This window comes from Passer domesticus, chromosome 23, assembly GCF_036417665.1.
Source record: "Passer domesticus isolate bPasDom1 chromosome 23, bPasDom1.hap1, whole genome shotgun sequence".
NCBI classification, from domain to species: domain Eukaryota; kingdom Metazoa; phylum Chordata; class Aves; order Passeriformes; family Passeridae; genus Passer; species Passer domesticus.
In genome coordinates, this window is record NC_087496.1 from 6,024,076 (window position 1) to 6,037,903 (window position 13,828).

General features: G+C 65.2%; 1 protein-coding gene across 2 annotated transcripts; it reads left to right on the forward strand.

The window, feature by feature from the left end:
- Nucleotides 1–664: 664 nt before the first annotated feature.
- Nucleotides 665–12,214, forward strand: USP2 (ubiquitin specific peptidase 2). Of its 2 annotated transcripts, XM_064397714.1 has the most exons (13): nt 665–763; nt 1,658–2,397; nt 9,034–9,084; nt 9,310–9,433; nt 9,656–9,767; nt 9,848–9,958; nt 10,108–10,172; nt 10,261–10,364; nt 11,094–11,174; nt 11,288–11,366; nt 11,472–11,579; nt 11,779–11,899; nt 11,993–12,214. In XM_064397714.1, exons 2-13 carry the CDS (start codon nt 1,699–1,701, stop codon nt 12,078–12,080), a joined length of 1,743 nt encoding a protein of 580 aa, XP_064253784.1. In that variant the 5' UTR covers nt 665–763; nt 1,658–1,698; the 3' UTR covers nt 12,081–12,214. The 2 variants fall into 2 exon arrangements, with proteins under 2 accessions (XP_064253784.1, XP_064253785.1); XM_064397715.1 differs by lacking the exons at nt 665–763; nt 1,658–2,397 and adding an exon at nt 6,179–6,573.
- The last annotated feature ends 1,614 nt before the right edge of the window (nt 12,215–13,828 follow it).

Genomic DNA, 13,828 nt, shown 5'->3' on the forward strand with positions numbered 1-13,828 from the left:
CCAGGGGCTCCGTCACTCCCATCCTGGCACTCCAGTGCCAGTCTCTTGGCTGGGGTCCCACTCCCTGTGAGCGAAATTCCCCACTGTCCATGTCAAATCCCGACCGGCAGAGCCCCGCTCCCGGTGAGGGGCTGGGAAGAGCCGAGCCGGGTGTTTCGTGGCGCCCTTGCCCGGGAGCAGATTATTCACCCTTCAGCCTCCGTCCCCAAACAGGTCTGTGCGCTCCACCTCGCTGCTGCTCGTAAATATTTCCCTCTCCGCGGTGGGGTGGCTGTTCCCCGGGCAGTTGAAGCAGCTCCCGGGATGCAGCCGGCTGGCTGCAAAGCCAGGCTGCCCGCCAGGAGCCCACGAGGGCTGCTGCTGTCTCTCACCACCCCCTCCTAGAAGCATTCCCGGGGCGTTTCCACGGGGCTCTGAGCAGGAGGCTGTGTCCCCCAGGGCCAGGCTGGCAGTGACCCGCGGTGGCTCCTCGTGTCGCGTCCAGTGCCCGTCCCCAAGCCCGGGTGCACCCTCGGTGCTGCGAGGGACGGGCCAGGCACAGACTCCGGCACCTCCTGGCTTGGAGCAGGGCCAGAGCCCGCCCCGGCTGGGCTGGGAAAAGCCTTTGAATCAGGGTCATCTCCCGGGTGACTGGAGACTCTCCGAGCCACATGAGCCACTGTCCTGCCAGGGAAGGGACACCAGTCACCCCGGGAGCTGAGCACCGGCAGCGCCAGGGCAGAGGAGCTCGGCTGGGTCCTGCCTGCCCCAGTGCCACCCACAGGTAGGGATCCAGCCATCAGCCTGCCAGCCGGGGTGCTGAGGGCAAACTCCCCTCAACTCCTGACAGCCCGTGTTTGGGGGCTGCCACACTGCCCTGTCCCTGCTCCGGGCTGGCTCTGTGTGTGCTCTGGGGGCCTCTGTCCCTGTCTCTGTGTCCTGCCCTGTGTGGGAGCCACCAGCTCTCTGTGGGGACCGAGTGCTGGCTCTGCCCAGCTGGCAGGGGCACGGCTGCCACCTCACCAGGAGGACACTTGGCTTGAGTTACTGGTGGGGGCACACAGGGCACAGCCACGGCAGGGAGATGGGAAAGCTGCTCAGATGCTGGCCTTGCCTCAGCTTCCCTCTCACTGAAATGCCTAGCCCTTTGCCAAGCCCCAGCACTCCCTGTGAGTAACCAGAGGAGGGTGCTGGTCTGGCTGGATGGGCCCATCCCACTGCCTGTCCCAGCCAGAGCTGGGCCTGAGCATCATCCTGTGACCAGGCCACTGCCTCCCACCTGGAGGAGACACTGGGGATGTGTCTCTAGCCCCAAGAGTGGGACAGCCATGGGATGGTGTGGCAGGGATGCCAGGGCTGGGGCAGAGGTGACTGCTGCAGTTCCTCGGTGTTTATGGGGATGTTGGGTGTGTCTGGCTGTGCCCAGGGGCTCCCTTCTGTGGTTTGTGGTGCGTGGGGGCATGGGGGTGGCAGTGCCAGCCGGCTCCTGCTGTTCCAGGCTCTCCAGGAAGGCTGGCAGGTGGCAGGAGCCGTGGCCACACTGTCACCAGCAGCCCCTGGATCCCCTCTGTCTCCCGGGATCTCCAGGCGAGGCAGGAGCTGCTGGGTGGGAGCTGCTGGGTGCCCTGCGGTGCTGAGCAGGGCCTGTGGAACTGATCCCTGGGCTCTTCCCTTGCAGCCGATGCCTCCAGGACAGCCTGCTGAGCCCCAGCCTGCAGCATGTCCCAGCTCTCCTCCACCCTGAAGCGATACGTGGACTCCTCCCGCTACGCCGAGAGCACCTACAGCAAAGTGCCCAGCGGCTACAGCTCCTACAGCTCCTATGGATCCACCCTGTCCACTGCCTACGCGGACAGCGACAAAATCGGCTTCAAAGCCAGCTACCTGCCCTCCCCCCGCTACCACCACGCTGGGGGGCTGTCCCCCACCAGCGGCTATGACAGCGGCCGCCTGTACCCCGACCCCAGCATCCGCCTGAGCCCCTCGTACCTCCGCACGCAGCCGCGGCCGCCCGGCGCCGGGCTCAGCGGAGGCGCCTGCTACACCTTCACCGGCAGCCCCGGCAGCCCCACGGGCTACCTGCCCTCCGCAGCGCCCCTCAGCCGCCACAAATCCATCAGCCACTCGGACCTGGCGCGGGAGTTCTCGGGGCTGCACACCTCCGACAGCGCCTACCTGCCCAGCGCCCACGCCCGGCCGGAGCTCGGCAACCTGCAGGGTCTCTACCAGGCTGCCGCTCACTCCGACTATGTCCGTGGCTACCTGGACAGCTACGGGAGGAAAAGCCACCACGGCAGCCTCTCCACCGGCCACCTGAGCCCCTCTCAGGCCACGCTGCCGCCGTCGGGCACCCGCTGTGGCAGCCAGCCCTGCGAGAGGAGCGATGAGCCCTGCGACGTGTCCTGCCAGGACCCCACGGTACGCGGGGCTGCCCGGGGGTGGGGGACACAGCTGTGCTTAGGGGGGGATGTGGGTGAGCTGAGGAGCCCGAGGCACCCGTGCTCGGCCTGGGAACCTGAGTGTGCTGCTGCGTGCCTCGGTTTCTGCGTGTGACCCTCTGCGATGCCCTTGCTGGCGCAGCAGTCCCTGCTGGAGCCGCTGAGGCAGCCATGTGCGGGTGGGAGGGTGTCCTCTGAGGGGCTGTGCTCGCAGGGCACGCTCCCCAAGGAGGAGGATCAGCCTGTGCCCGGGGTTGTGCCCGCCGCGCTTGCTGCGTGCATGTGACAGCAGGTGATGGCTCTGGCCCCATGTGGGGCTGACGAGGATTTCCTGCTGCCTCATCCCAGATAGGGAAGGTGACACGAGCAGGCTGGGCACTCATCCTGCTGGCACAGCTGGTTTGGCTGGTGCTGGCTCTGCCACAGTGACTCGGTGCCCAGCGATGCCAGTTCGCTGGCACCATGCACTGCTGCCAGTTTGGGGCCCTGTGCCCCAGCCTGTGCGGCAGCAGGGGGTTCCCCATGGCAGTGCTGCTCTGGGCAGCACCACACGTGTTGGCAGGTGCTCGGTGCCCCACGTCCCTGTCGGTGCTGCAGCGTCCCCAGAGCCCCAGCCCGGGCCGGGAGCAGGCACGGCACACGCTGCCCATGCAGGGGAACAGCCTGGTAATTTTCCACTCAGGTTTCCTTCCAAGATCTGGCCAGGCTCTGCCTGCATTGTCTCCCGCTGTCTTTCCAGTCACCCTCCATTCCCCCATGGTCTGACCTGCCCTTTGCATTCCTGCATCTCTGTCCCACTGCCACCCGCCGAACCACAAGAAGTCCTGTCCTGCTCACAGGGAAGCAGAAGAGAATCCCCCAGCAATTTTTCCATTTGAAGCCAGTGCCCCCACATCCCTCCCTGTGCCCCTTCCCCAGTGCCTTCCCCCACAGAACCACATTCAGCAGTGCCCTGCCGTGGTGTGGAGCCCCTTGTGCCCACCTGCCTCATGCCTGGCCCCCAATCCAGGGGTGAGGGAGCGGGCTGGGGAGTCAGGGCAGTGGAAGGGAATTCCTGCCTCCCCCTCCCACACCAGGCCCTGCTGGGGGGCACCAAGGGGGGATCCAGCAGCTGCTGCAGCCACTGGCTGTCGCTAAAGCTGACACTGCCACTGTAGGCTCCCCACCCCATGTGCCCACACACTGCTGTGTGGGGTGCCAGCCTGCTCCCATGGGGTGCCTGTGGGACAGCAGTGCAAGTCCCAACCCACAGTCTGCAGGTGAACACAGCCCAGGCTGATGTGTGCCAAAGGTGGCAGAGGGCGCTGGGACGGACAGCCATGCCAGGGCAGGCCGGGTCAGTGACACTGGCTTAGGTTTCCTCGGTTCTTTGATGGGCACACCTGCTATTTTCCACTGCTGTGGTTTATTCCCTCCCTTTCCCAAGCTGGGAAGCAAATGTCCCGATCATAAACCAGAGCTGGGTGCCTGCGGCCGTGCCAGGTGCCGGAAACAAGCGCAGGCTGCAGCCCCGGAGCTGCCATCCGTTCTGCCCCATTGCCCAGCCCCGAGGGCAGTGTCAGCAGCACCCGCTCCTGACGCAGCCAGGCCACAGCGGGGCTGGCCCCACGCCTCCTCCCATCCCTTTTTCCACCGCCGCCTCCTGCGTCTGCACCACAGAAACCACCATCCAGAGGGGTTTGCAGCCAGGAGTGAGGGTGTCTCCGTGTGTCCCTACCCTCACCATCACTTCGTGCCTCAGTTTACCCTGTCGGCAAAGGGAGGTGTGTGAAGGTGCGATTTCAGTGGGGGGCTGTGCCTGTGGAGCTGCAGGGCCGTGCTGGCTCCCGGGAAGGGCAGTCTGCTGAGGGGCAGGACTGGAGCTGTGCCGGCCCATTAACCACCCCGGGTGTACATAGGGTCAGAAGGCCAGGGCCACCCACCAAACCGCCGGCAGCTCTCCGCAGTCCCATCCTGAGCAGCTGACGTCCCTGGCCCGCAGCCAGGGCTGGCTGGCCCTGCCTGCTGCCGCGGTGCCAACCGGGCCCGTGGCAACCTCTGCCCGCGGCAGAAGGTCACCGCTGCAGAGGGGCCAGCCGAGGGCAGGGACCTGCTCGGGGTGATGCCATCCCACCGGGTGTCCCCTTCTCTCGCCCTCAGAGCCTGCATGCTGCTGGCTGGAGGGGAATTTGGTGCTTGGCCCGGGGCGCTCCATGTCACCAGGGCACGAGGTTCAACACGGGATGTGGCTGATCCGCCCTCTCGCCATGGAACCGGCTGGGCCAGCACGGTGCATCCCCACGGGGAGAGCTGTCCCAGCTCCCTGCACAGCTCGGGGCTGGCTGTGCCCATCCTGCCCCCGCGGTGCCACCCACGCTGGCAGGAGCCCTGGATTTTAGGGAGCTGTGCCACAGCCTGGAGGCCCGGGCTGTGTCCCTGGGCATGGCAGGGCACCCAGGCAGGGCAGTAGGGCGTGTGCCCCGGCGTGCACACCGTGTCCCCGTGTGTGTACGCCGTACACAGCGCGGGGTGTGTACATGTACACACGTGTGAGCACGCGCAGGCCGCGGTTACGACAGCCCTCCCGTTGTGATGCAAAAGAGCCCTGCAGATGAATAACGCTGCAAGATGCCTCCTCAGATATTTTTGCTGGTGCCAAAAATAGTCCTGCCTCCCTTCCTCCCTCCCCTCCCTCCGTCCCCAGCCAGCCCCTCCGCTGGCTGTGCCGAGCTCTGCTTGACAGGGAGGCTGCATCTGCAGCCAGTAGGATTCAGCAGCCCCTCTGTGGATGGGGGTGTTTTGGGGGCTCCAGAGGAGCAAAGGAGGCTCTGCTTAGAGCCTTCTCAGTGAGGTTGGAGGCTGTGGTTCTGTCAGAGCAGCCCAGCCGCACTCCCTGCCCTGGCTGCCCATGGAAATTTCCCTGAGCAGGCAGAGAAACACCTGGGCACGCAGAGCAGGCGCAGGGCTCCGGAGCTCGTCCTGCCGCGGTCAGAGGGGTGAAGCAGCGGGAGACGCAGGACGAGGACGCAGGACACCCGGGCTCCCTGCCAGTCCCCGCATCTGCCCTTGCTGCAGGAGAAGAGCTGGAGCCCTGCCCGTGCCGTGCCTCAGTTTACCGAGGGGAGACACCAGGTGGGGTCTTTGCTCCACGCAGGAATTGAGGGGGGTTTTTCCCCAGCGCAAGGCCCTGAAATGTCCTCTGAGCTCAGCGCTAATGCATCCCCCAAAGAGGGGGGTTCCCCCAAAATGTCACTGCCTGGGAACCTGGCATTGGCACTGCAGGAAAGGCACATGCCCGGGAGCCCCACAACCCTGTCTGGCAGCCCGCAGCCCCTCTCTGGGTACAGGCACCCCCTGCACCCGGCACGCTGTGGGATTGTCCCACTTTTACCAAGGCAATTTTGGCGAGCGACCCCCGGCTGGGGAGCGGCGCTCCCTGCCCAGTGCCTGCCCGGAGCACAGCGTGCCCGGGGCCGGACTGCCGGTGCCACCAGCCCTGGGCACGCCGAGCTGCGAGCAGGGGGGAGCACTGGGGGGGGCAGGCGCTCCTCCATCTGCCGCCTCTCCCCAAATCCCCGTTGCCCCCGCGGTGCGCGCACGGTGCCGGTGTCGGGGTACGGCAGCGCTGAGAGCGATGCCGAGGGGGTACCGCTGTCCCCCGCAGCCCCCCGGAGCCGGGGCGATGTCACCGCCCCGTTCCGGAGCGTGTCCCCGGGGCAGAGCCGCCCCTCGCGGGCCCCCCTGGCTCCGGGCGCGCTGTACCACGCGGTGCGCGGGGGCTGGCCGTCACCGAGCCGTCACCGAGCCGTCACCGAGCCCGGCCGCCGCCTCTCCACCCATTTGATGTCAGAGGCGCTCAGGTGCCGTCAGCCCCGCAGCCGGCACCGGCTCCGGCCCCGCTCGCCCAGCACGGGGGGCTCCGCGCCGGACCCCGCGCCCCCGGCTGCAGCCGGCCCCGGGTGAGGGCAGCCCGGCCGGTGTCCCCCGGCTCCCCGCGGCTGCTCCCCGCCGCGCTGCGGTGCCCGCCGGGGCCACCATGAGGGACTCCTACACGGTGACGCTGCCCGAGGAGCCCCCCGCGCTGCCCGACCTTCACAAGGAGCTGCGGCCCCGCACCTCCATGCCAGGGTCCCTGCTGGTCTCCACCTTCGTCGGGCTCGTCCTCAACAAGACCAAGGTACGAGATGCCCGCAGCGCCCACCCCCCGGCTGGGGGGCAGAGAAGGGGGCACCCCCTGCCCACCTGGGGAGCGTGGAGTGCCCTGTGCCATCCCCCGTGGGCGAGGATGGGGTGCCTGGGGGTGGGTGCCCTCCCTGCTGCCCGTGGGGACGGCGTGTCCCGGTGTCCCACAGGATGGCAGGGAGCAGGTGAACTGCACGTGTCAGGACACCTGGGTTCCCCTGCCAGCCCTGCCCTTGCGGTGACCTTGGCCGGGTCCTCGTGTCCCACCACAAGGAAGGGTCTGCTGGCCACGCTGAGCCCCTTGGCAGTGCCATGGGAGTGAACTCGGCTGTCCCCAGAGCCACAGCGCCGGGACAGATCTCACCCGCAGGGATGGCAGAGCAAGGGGCAAGGAGGGCAAGGTCTGAGCACTTATGTAAGTCTGGCTGCTCTGGTCCTCCTGCTGCCCCAACAGGCTCCTGGCGTGTGGAGCTGCATGGGGCAGGACGGTCAGGATCTTGTCCCCTGTCCCCATCGCCTGTGCCTTGTCCCCGTCCTGCGGTGCAGCCTCGGGGAGTCCCCAGCCGCGCCGCGTGAGCCAGCTCTCCTTCAGCGCCTCTGAGCATGTCGTGTCCTAGATAAAGCCCTGTACGGGAGAGGGGGATTAGCTGGAGTTGAGTCACCCAGGGGAGGGGAATCCAGAGGGGGAAATAACACCTCGGTGCACACAGGGCTTGTGCCACGCTAGGGGAGCACCTGACACCCCCTCCTCACCCCTGCCCGCCCCTGGGGTTGTTCCAGGCTCTGGGAGGACAGCCTGGGAGCTGGCTGTGGCGGAAGGCAGGATCTGTGGGGAGGTTTGAACCCACATGGGCAGGACTGGCCGGTCCCTCCTGGCTGTCCAGCCAGGGCAACTGGACAAGCACGTCCTGGTGGGCATGGCTGGGGCACACTGGGGCAGCTCCTGGGGGGTGCTGCTTGCCCCTGGCACCGTGACCTTCCCTGGGGTAGTGGTGGGGACACGAGCAGAGCCTTGGGGCTCAGATCCTCCAAGGGATGGTTGTGGGCTGTTGGGACACAGGCTCACCTCTCCCACTGCCATCTGCTCAGGAGCCAGGCCAGCTCCTCCAGCCGTGGCGTGGCACTGACCTGTCACATCCTGCTGGCACCCTGTGCCCAACCGAGCCTGCCCCCAGCCCAAGAAGGCACCTGGCACTTTTGGACAGCACCCCCCTGGCACTGACAGCCATGGGCAGCCCCATTTGGGGACACCCCTGTGCTCTGGGCACTGTGGGGGCACCCGATGGCACAGAGGGCAGCCGGGCAGTCCGGCAGGGCCACGTGTGCCCACGCAGGGCGGCCAGGTCCCTGCTGGTACTGGTCCCTGCCGTGGTGGGTGATGCCTGCGCCGTCGCTAAGGAGCACGTGTAACTGGATCTGGGTTATTTTGGGCTGCTGTCAGGGCTGGGTGCTCAGCACCTCCCACACACACACCAGCTGCTGCTATTTCGGAGCTGCTGGGCCCCCTCCCCTCCTCTCGCCTCCTCTCCTCCTCCTCAAGGCTCAGGTGGGCAGCTGGGGTGTTTGCCTGAGGATCCTTAAATCCTGGGCATCTGGGGAAGCACCACCAGCAGTCTGCCCCTGCAGGCCCTTTGAGACCCCCACCCTGCTCGGGGAGGCTCCTCCTGCTGCTCCCCAGTGCAGGGCTCCCCCAGTGCCCCCCACCAGCATCCTGTCCTGCATGCTGGGAGAGGGGTGCTGGCACCCCTAAACCCCTCTGTGCTCTTGGTCTCTCCAGCAAAGGTTGATGATGGTTCCCAGCCCCAGCATCCAGCTGCCCATGCCCATCTTTGCTTTCCCAGCTCAGGGAGCACCTGGAGCACCTGGAATTGCCACCCCATGGCACAGGTGCAGCACAGGCAGGGCTGGGAAGGCACCACTGGGCACACAGCCCTGTTCCCCGGGCTGGCTGTCACAGGGCTGGGCTTGCACTTTCCCAGGTGGACTTTATCCTGCCAGACAGCTGTGCCAAAGCCTGGGCTGCGCTTGTGCAGGGTGTCCTGGCGGGGATGGACACCCAGCACGAGGCAGGCAGGCAGTGACAGGGCACTGTGCTCCTCCTGCAGCACGCAGCAGGCACAGGGCACTGCCATGCCCCGGTGTCCCCAGGGGAGGCAGTGCCCTGACCTGCAATCCAGGGCATGGGGCAAAAGCATTGCCAGGCAGGGAGAACTTTGAGCCCTGTGCACAGTCCTGGGCCAGCAGGACAGGGCAGGCCAGCCATGCTTTGTCACCAGGTCCTTGCCCACAGAGCTGCTCGGTGCTGGCTCTGCCCATGATGTCACAGCGGGATGGGGCCTCTCCTTGCACCTGAGCGTCTGCTCCAGGGGCAGGACTGTGGCACCATGGCCTCGCTGGGCTGCCCACAGGCATGGCCAGCCCGCCACCCTCCCAGCACTGTTCCCTCTCTCTGCAGAGCTCCAAGGCCGTGCAGGGGCTGACCGGCCTGCGGAACCTCGGCAACACGGTGAGTGTGTCCCCAGCCCTGTGGCTCACATCTGTGGGGCAGGGGGAGCCCTGTCCCTTCACCTCACCCCCAACTCCCCACCCTGGCAGCTCCCTGCACCCCTCTGCCCACAGCGCTGCCTGGGGAGAAGCTTCCCCTGTCCTGTGCCCAGCCCAGGTGTCCCCCTGCCACGGCCTGCCTCCCTGTGCTTCCCGTTGCCATGGTTTTCTCTTGTGCCTCCCCCAGTGCTTCATGAACTCCATCCTGCAGTGCCTGAGCAACACCAAGGAGCTGCGGGATTACTGCCTGCAGAACCAGTACCTGCGGGACCTCAACAACAACAGCCGCATGCGCACGGCGCTCATCTCAGGTAACTGCCCAGCCCGGCCCCCGGGGGCTTCCCTGCAGCAATTCCTGCAGCAGTTCCTGCAGCACATCCCTGCGACGCCCCACATCCCGCGGGACCCCCGCCCAGAGCTCCGTGCTCCTCCTTGGGCTGCCCAGCCGTGAGACCCCGGAGTGTGGCCCTGAGCTGTCCCCACGGGGGCATGGCCGTGCCACCTGCTCTGCTGACCTGCCTGTCTGCCTGCAGAGTTTGCAAAGCTGATTCAGCTGCTCTGGACCTCATCCCCCAACGAGAGCGTGAGCCCCTCCGAGTTCAAGACGCAGATCCAGAGATACGCCCCACGCTTCGTCGGCTACAAGTAAGGGGGGGTGGCTGCAGGGTGGCGGGGGGAGCTGAGCCCCCTGCCGCCTCTCACCGGCCGTGCCCCGTGTCTTGCAGCCAGCAGGATGCACAGGAGTTCCTGCGGTTCCTGCTGGACGGGCTGCACAGCGAAGTGAACCGCGTGCTGGTGCGGCCCCGGGCCAGCACCGACACCCTGGATCACCTCCCGTAAGTGCTGGCACCTCACAGGCCCCAGAAGAGTGCACTGCCCGCAAGGCCAGCCCGGGGACAGTGACCTCACAGGTCCTCTGGGCTGGGCGGCGGGGCTGGTGTCCCCCGGGCCATGCTCAGTGCCTGCTGTGTCCCCACCCTTGCAGTGACGACGAGAAGAGCCGGCAGATGTGGAGGAGGTACCAGGAGAGGGAGGACAGCCGCATCAGCGGTGAGCAGGGCTGGGAAGGGAGGGCAGGGCTGGGCTGGGGGCGAGGGGGGGACCAGGGCTCTCACCCTGCTCTGTCCCACCCCACCAGACCTCTTCGTTGGGCAGCTGAAGAGCTCTCTGACCTGCAGCGAGTGTGGCTACTGCTCCACGGCCTTCGACCCCTTCTGGGACCTGTCCCTGCCCATCCCCAAGGTGAGGTGTCGGGGTCAGCTGTCACTTGTCTCTGCCCCAGCACGGGAAAAGGTGGTTCTGGGCAGGCCGTGCTTTGAAGAAGGAGTCTGGACTCTTGCTTTTCGGTCTTCAGTTGAGTTTATTGTTCCTTGTCTACAAAGTTTTTCTGTCTGTCCAGCCGAGGTCTGATCAGCAAGACAGCCAAGGGCACTCTCTCCCGCCCATGGGGTCACTTTTATAGTAAAAACTACATATAAGATATTTACCTTCTATTTCCAATACTTTTCACCCTTGTTGGCAAGTGCACCTTCACCATGAACCAATCCACACGTGCCAACATCATCCTGAACATGGATACCAGGGAGAAGAAAGAAGGAGGACAGGGCACGCCCAAATCCCTCCATCTTGGGACTCCTGACCCCCATGTACAGGATTCCAAACCCCCCTGTACAACATACAAAACCCCCCTGTACAGTGCTCCAAAATTTTTCCCTTCACCCTGTGATTGCTACTACCGTGCTACTTAAACTTTTGTGGCCTGTAATTCTTTATATAAGGTTGGCAATTTGCTCCATGGATTAAGATCAAATTTCCAGGTGTCTCTGGCTTCCTGCCAGGGTCTCCAAGCCCCTGCCAGGGCTTTGAGACATCCAGGGCATCCAGAGAGATGCTCTGGGTTCTGACAGTGAGGGAGCCCCACTGATCCCTGTCCCACGCTGCCTGTCCCTAACCATCACTGTACCCCCACAGAAAAGCTACGGGGAGGTGACGCTCATGGATTGCCTCCGGCTCTTCACCAAAGAGGACGTGCTGGATGGGGATGAGAAACCGGTACGGGGCTGGGGGCTCCCTGGGGCAGGCTGGGCCCCTTCCCCTCCGTGCTTGTGTTGCCAGGACTGTGGGCAGCGCCCTCACCCTCCCGCTTGTGCTGTTTTCTCCCACAGACGTGTTGTCGCTGCAAAGCCAGGACAAGGTGCACCAAAAAATTCAGCATCCAGAAGTTCCCCAAGATCCTGGTGCTTCGTATCCTTCGGGCAGAGGGATGGGGACAGGGGCTGTTGTGGGGGGCAGAGATGGGTTATTGCAGGCTCCCCTCTGTCCCTTTGGCCCCTTGACGTGACCCCCCAGACCTGAAGCGCTTCTCCGAGGCCAGGATACGAAGCAGCAAACTCACCACCTTCGTCAACTTCCCGCTGAAGGACCTGGACCTGCGGGAATTCGCCTCGCAGAGCTGCAGTGAGTCCCAAACCCTGCCTGGTCTGACCCCAGCCCGGAGCTCCTGGGGACCCCCGGGCTCCTCGTGTCCCAGCTGGTGGGGGGCAGAGGCGTGAGGGGTGGGAGGCACGGACTCCCCTGGAGCTGCTGGCATGGTGGGGGCTCTGTGCTGGCGCTTTTTGGGGCAGCAGGGCTGAGCAGCACCCCCGGCTCCCCACAGACCACGCCGTTTACAACCTCTACGCCGTCTCCAACCACTCGGGCACCACCATGGGGGGACACTACACAGCCTACTGCAAGAGCCCCGTGTCCAGCGAGTGGCACACCTTCAACGACTCCCGGTGAGCCTGGCGGGGGGGACAAGCCAGCAGCGACGCCCTGCTCAGGGCATCCCCTCCCTGCTGCTCACAGCTGTCCCCTTCCCCTCTCCGCAGCGTCACGCCGATGTCCTCGAGCCACGTGCGCAGCAGCGATGCCTACCTGCTCTTCTACGAGCTGGCCAGCCCGTCCTCCCGCATGTAGCCAGCCCTGCCTCCCTGGGGAAGCCCTGGGCCACCCCTCAGAGCCGGCTCTGCCGGAGTTCGGGCGTTCAGCCCCCCCGGAGCAAGGGGGAGGCGAAGAGGAGACACCCCCGAGGTGGCTGCAGAGGGAGGCTGGGGACAGCCAGGAGCAGAGCCCGGGCAGGGACATCCCAGCTCTGAACTGAGGAGGGACTCGTGACAGGACAGGGCTCAGGCAGCTCAGGCGCCTTCTGATGGCTGGCATTTGGTTTTTACCTCGGGTTTTAGCTTCTTATTTTTTTCTCTTTTTTTTCCCCCTTTTTTATTTTTTCCCCTCTTTTTTCCTTTTTTTCCCCCTTTTTTTCCCTTTTTTTTTTTTTTTTTTTTTTTTTTTTTTTTTGGTGTGTAATAAAAATCCTGAGCAAGGGACTCTACAGGAATGGGGCCACCTGTCCCATTGACTCGAGCAGGACCTCTCCTCCCCTGGGACAGCACCCAGGAGAGCCTCACACATCCCTCCTGACCTCTTGCCACTCCTGTATCTGCTTGGCCGTCCCAGAGGATCCGTGAACTGCTCCCGATCTCCTCCCAACACTTCCAAACCTCCTGGCAAAGGACTCCAGCCCTCCGGTGGCCTCAGGCAGCACATCCCCTGCAGCTGCCCCACACACACTCCTCAAAGCAGCCTGAGCCCAGACTCACGGACAGGAGGGAGGAAAACCTTTTGTGGAATTTCTATGTATTTATAATGGACTTGGCTTCAGCCTGGAGCCCCCCGCTGCTTCCTGCCTCTCCAGGGACTCGTGCCGGGGCTGCTCCGGGTAGGTTTTTACCTGCCTCCTCATACGACGGTGCCTTAAACCATTTAGGGGAGCAGGGGTCACACCGAGAGGGGGGGAGGACGGTGGCTTTCCGGGACCATCTGCAATCGGGGCTTTTTCCTCCCTGTGATCAGGAGCCCTCCTGGGTGCCCGGGGACCCGCCCTGCTGCTCTGTCCTCCAGCTAGCAAATGCCAGTGGCCTTTTTAGCCTTTAATTTATTCTCCTCCCCGTCCTGCCTCGCCGGAGGCGCAGCGGGAGGAGACACGGGCACCATCCCAGCCCTGGAGGCAGCTCCATCCAACCCACAGCCGGCCGGCTTCGCCCTCGCTGCCCCGCGGGCACGGGCTGAGCGCTGGCACCAGCATCCTGCCCAGCCTGGGGCAGCCCAGCGGGGCTCGGGGGGGCAGGATGGGAAAGGGGGGCAGGAGCTGGGCTGGGGCAGCGATGCTGCTTGGCAGGTGGCTTGTTTACTGTGTAAGCAAGACGGGTGGGAAGCGTCTCATACAAGGGAGACTCGTGCAGGAATAAATCTGAGCTTGAACAGGGCCTCGGGTGCGTGTGATTTGTCTCTGGGGGGGCTGGCAGAGGGTGGGGAGCTGGCACCCGGGGAGCCCCAGGGGCACCCATGGACCAGGAGCGCTCCGGGCTCACCTGGAGCAAGGGAGAGGTGGCTGCAGGTGGCAGAAGGAGCATTTCCAGCCCCACGGGGCTCCCCGGTGCCCGCGCTCTTCCCTCAAAACCCCTGAACAATGGCCCCTTTCTGCCCTGCTTAGGGAAGGAGACGGGCATTAAGGGGCAGCAGGAATGCGGGTGGCAGGGCCCAGGCACCCAGCGAGGGCAGGGGGGACACGCTCAGCCCGGGGTCCCCAGCACGGCCCCTTCAGCGCTGCCCTGAGCGGCGAGGAGCCTGCTGGAAAACCAAGGAGCCGCGTGGGGACCCCCGCAGCA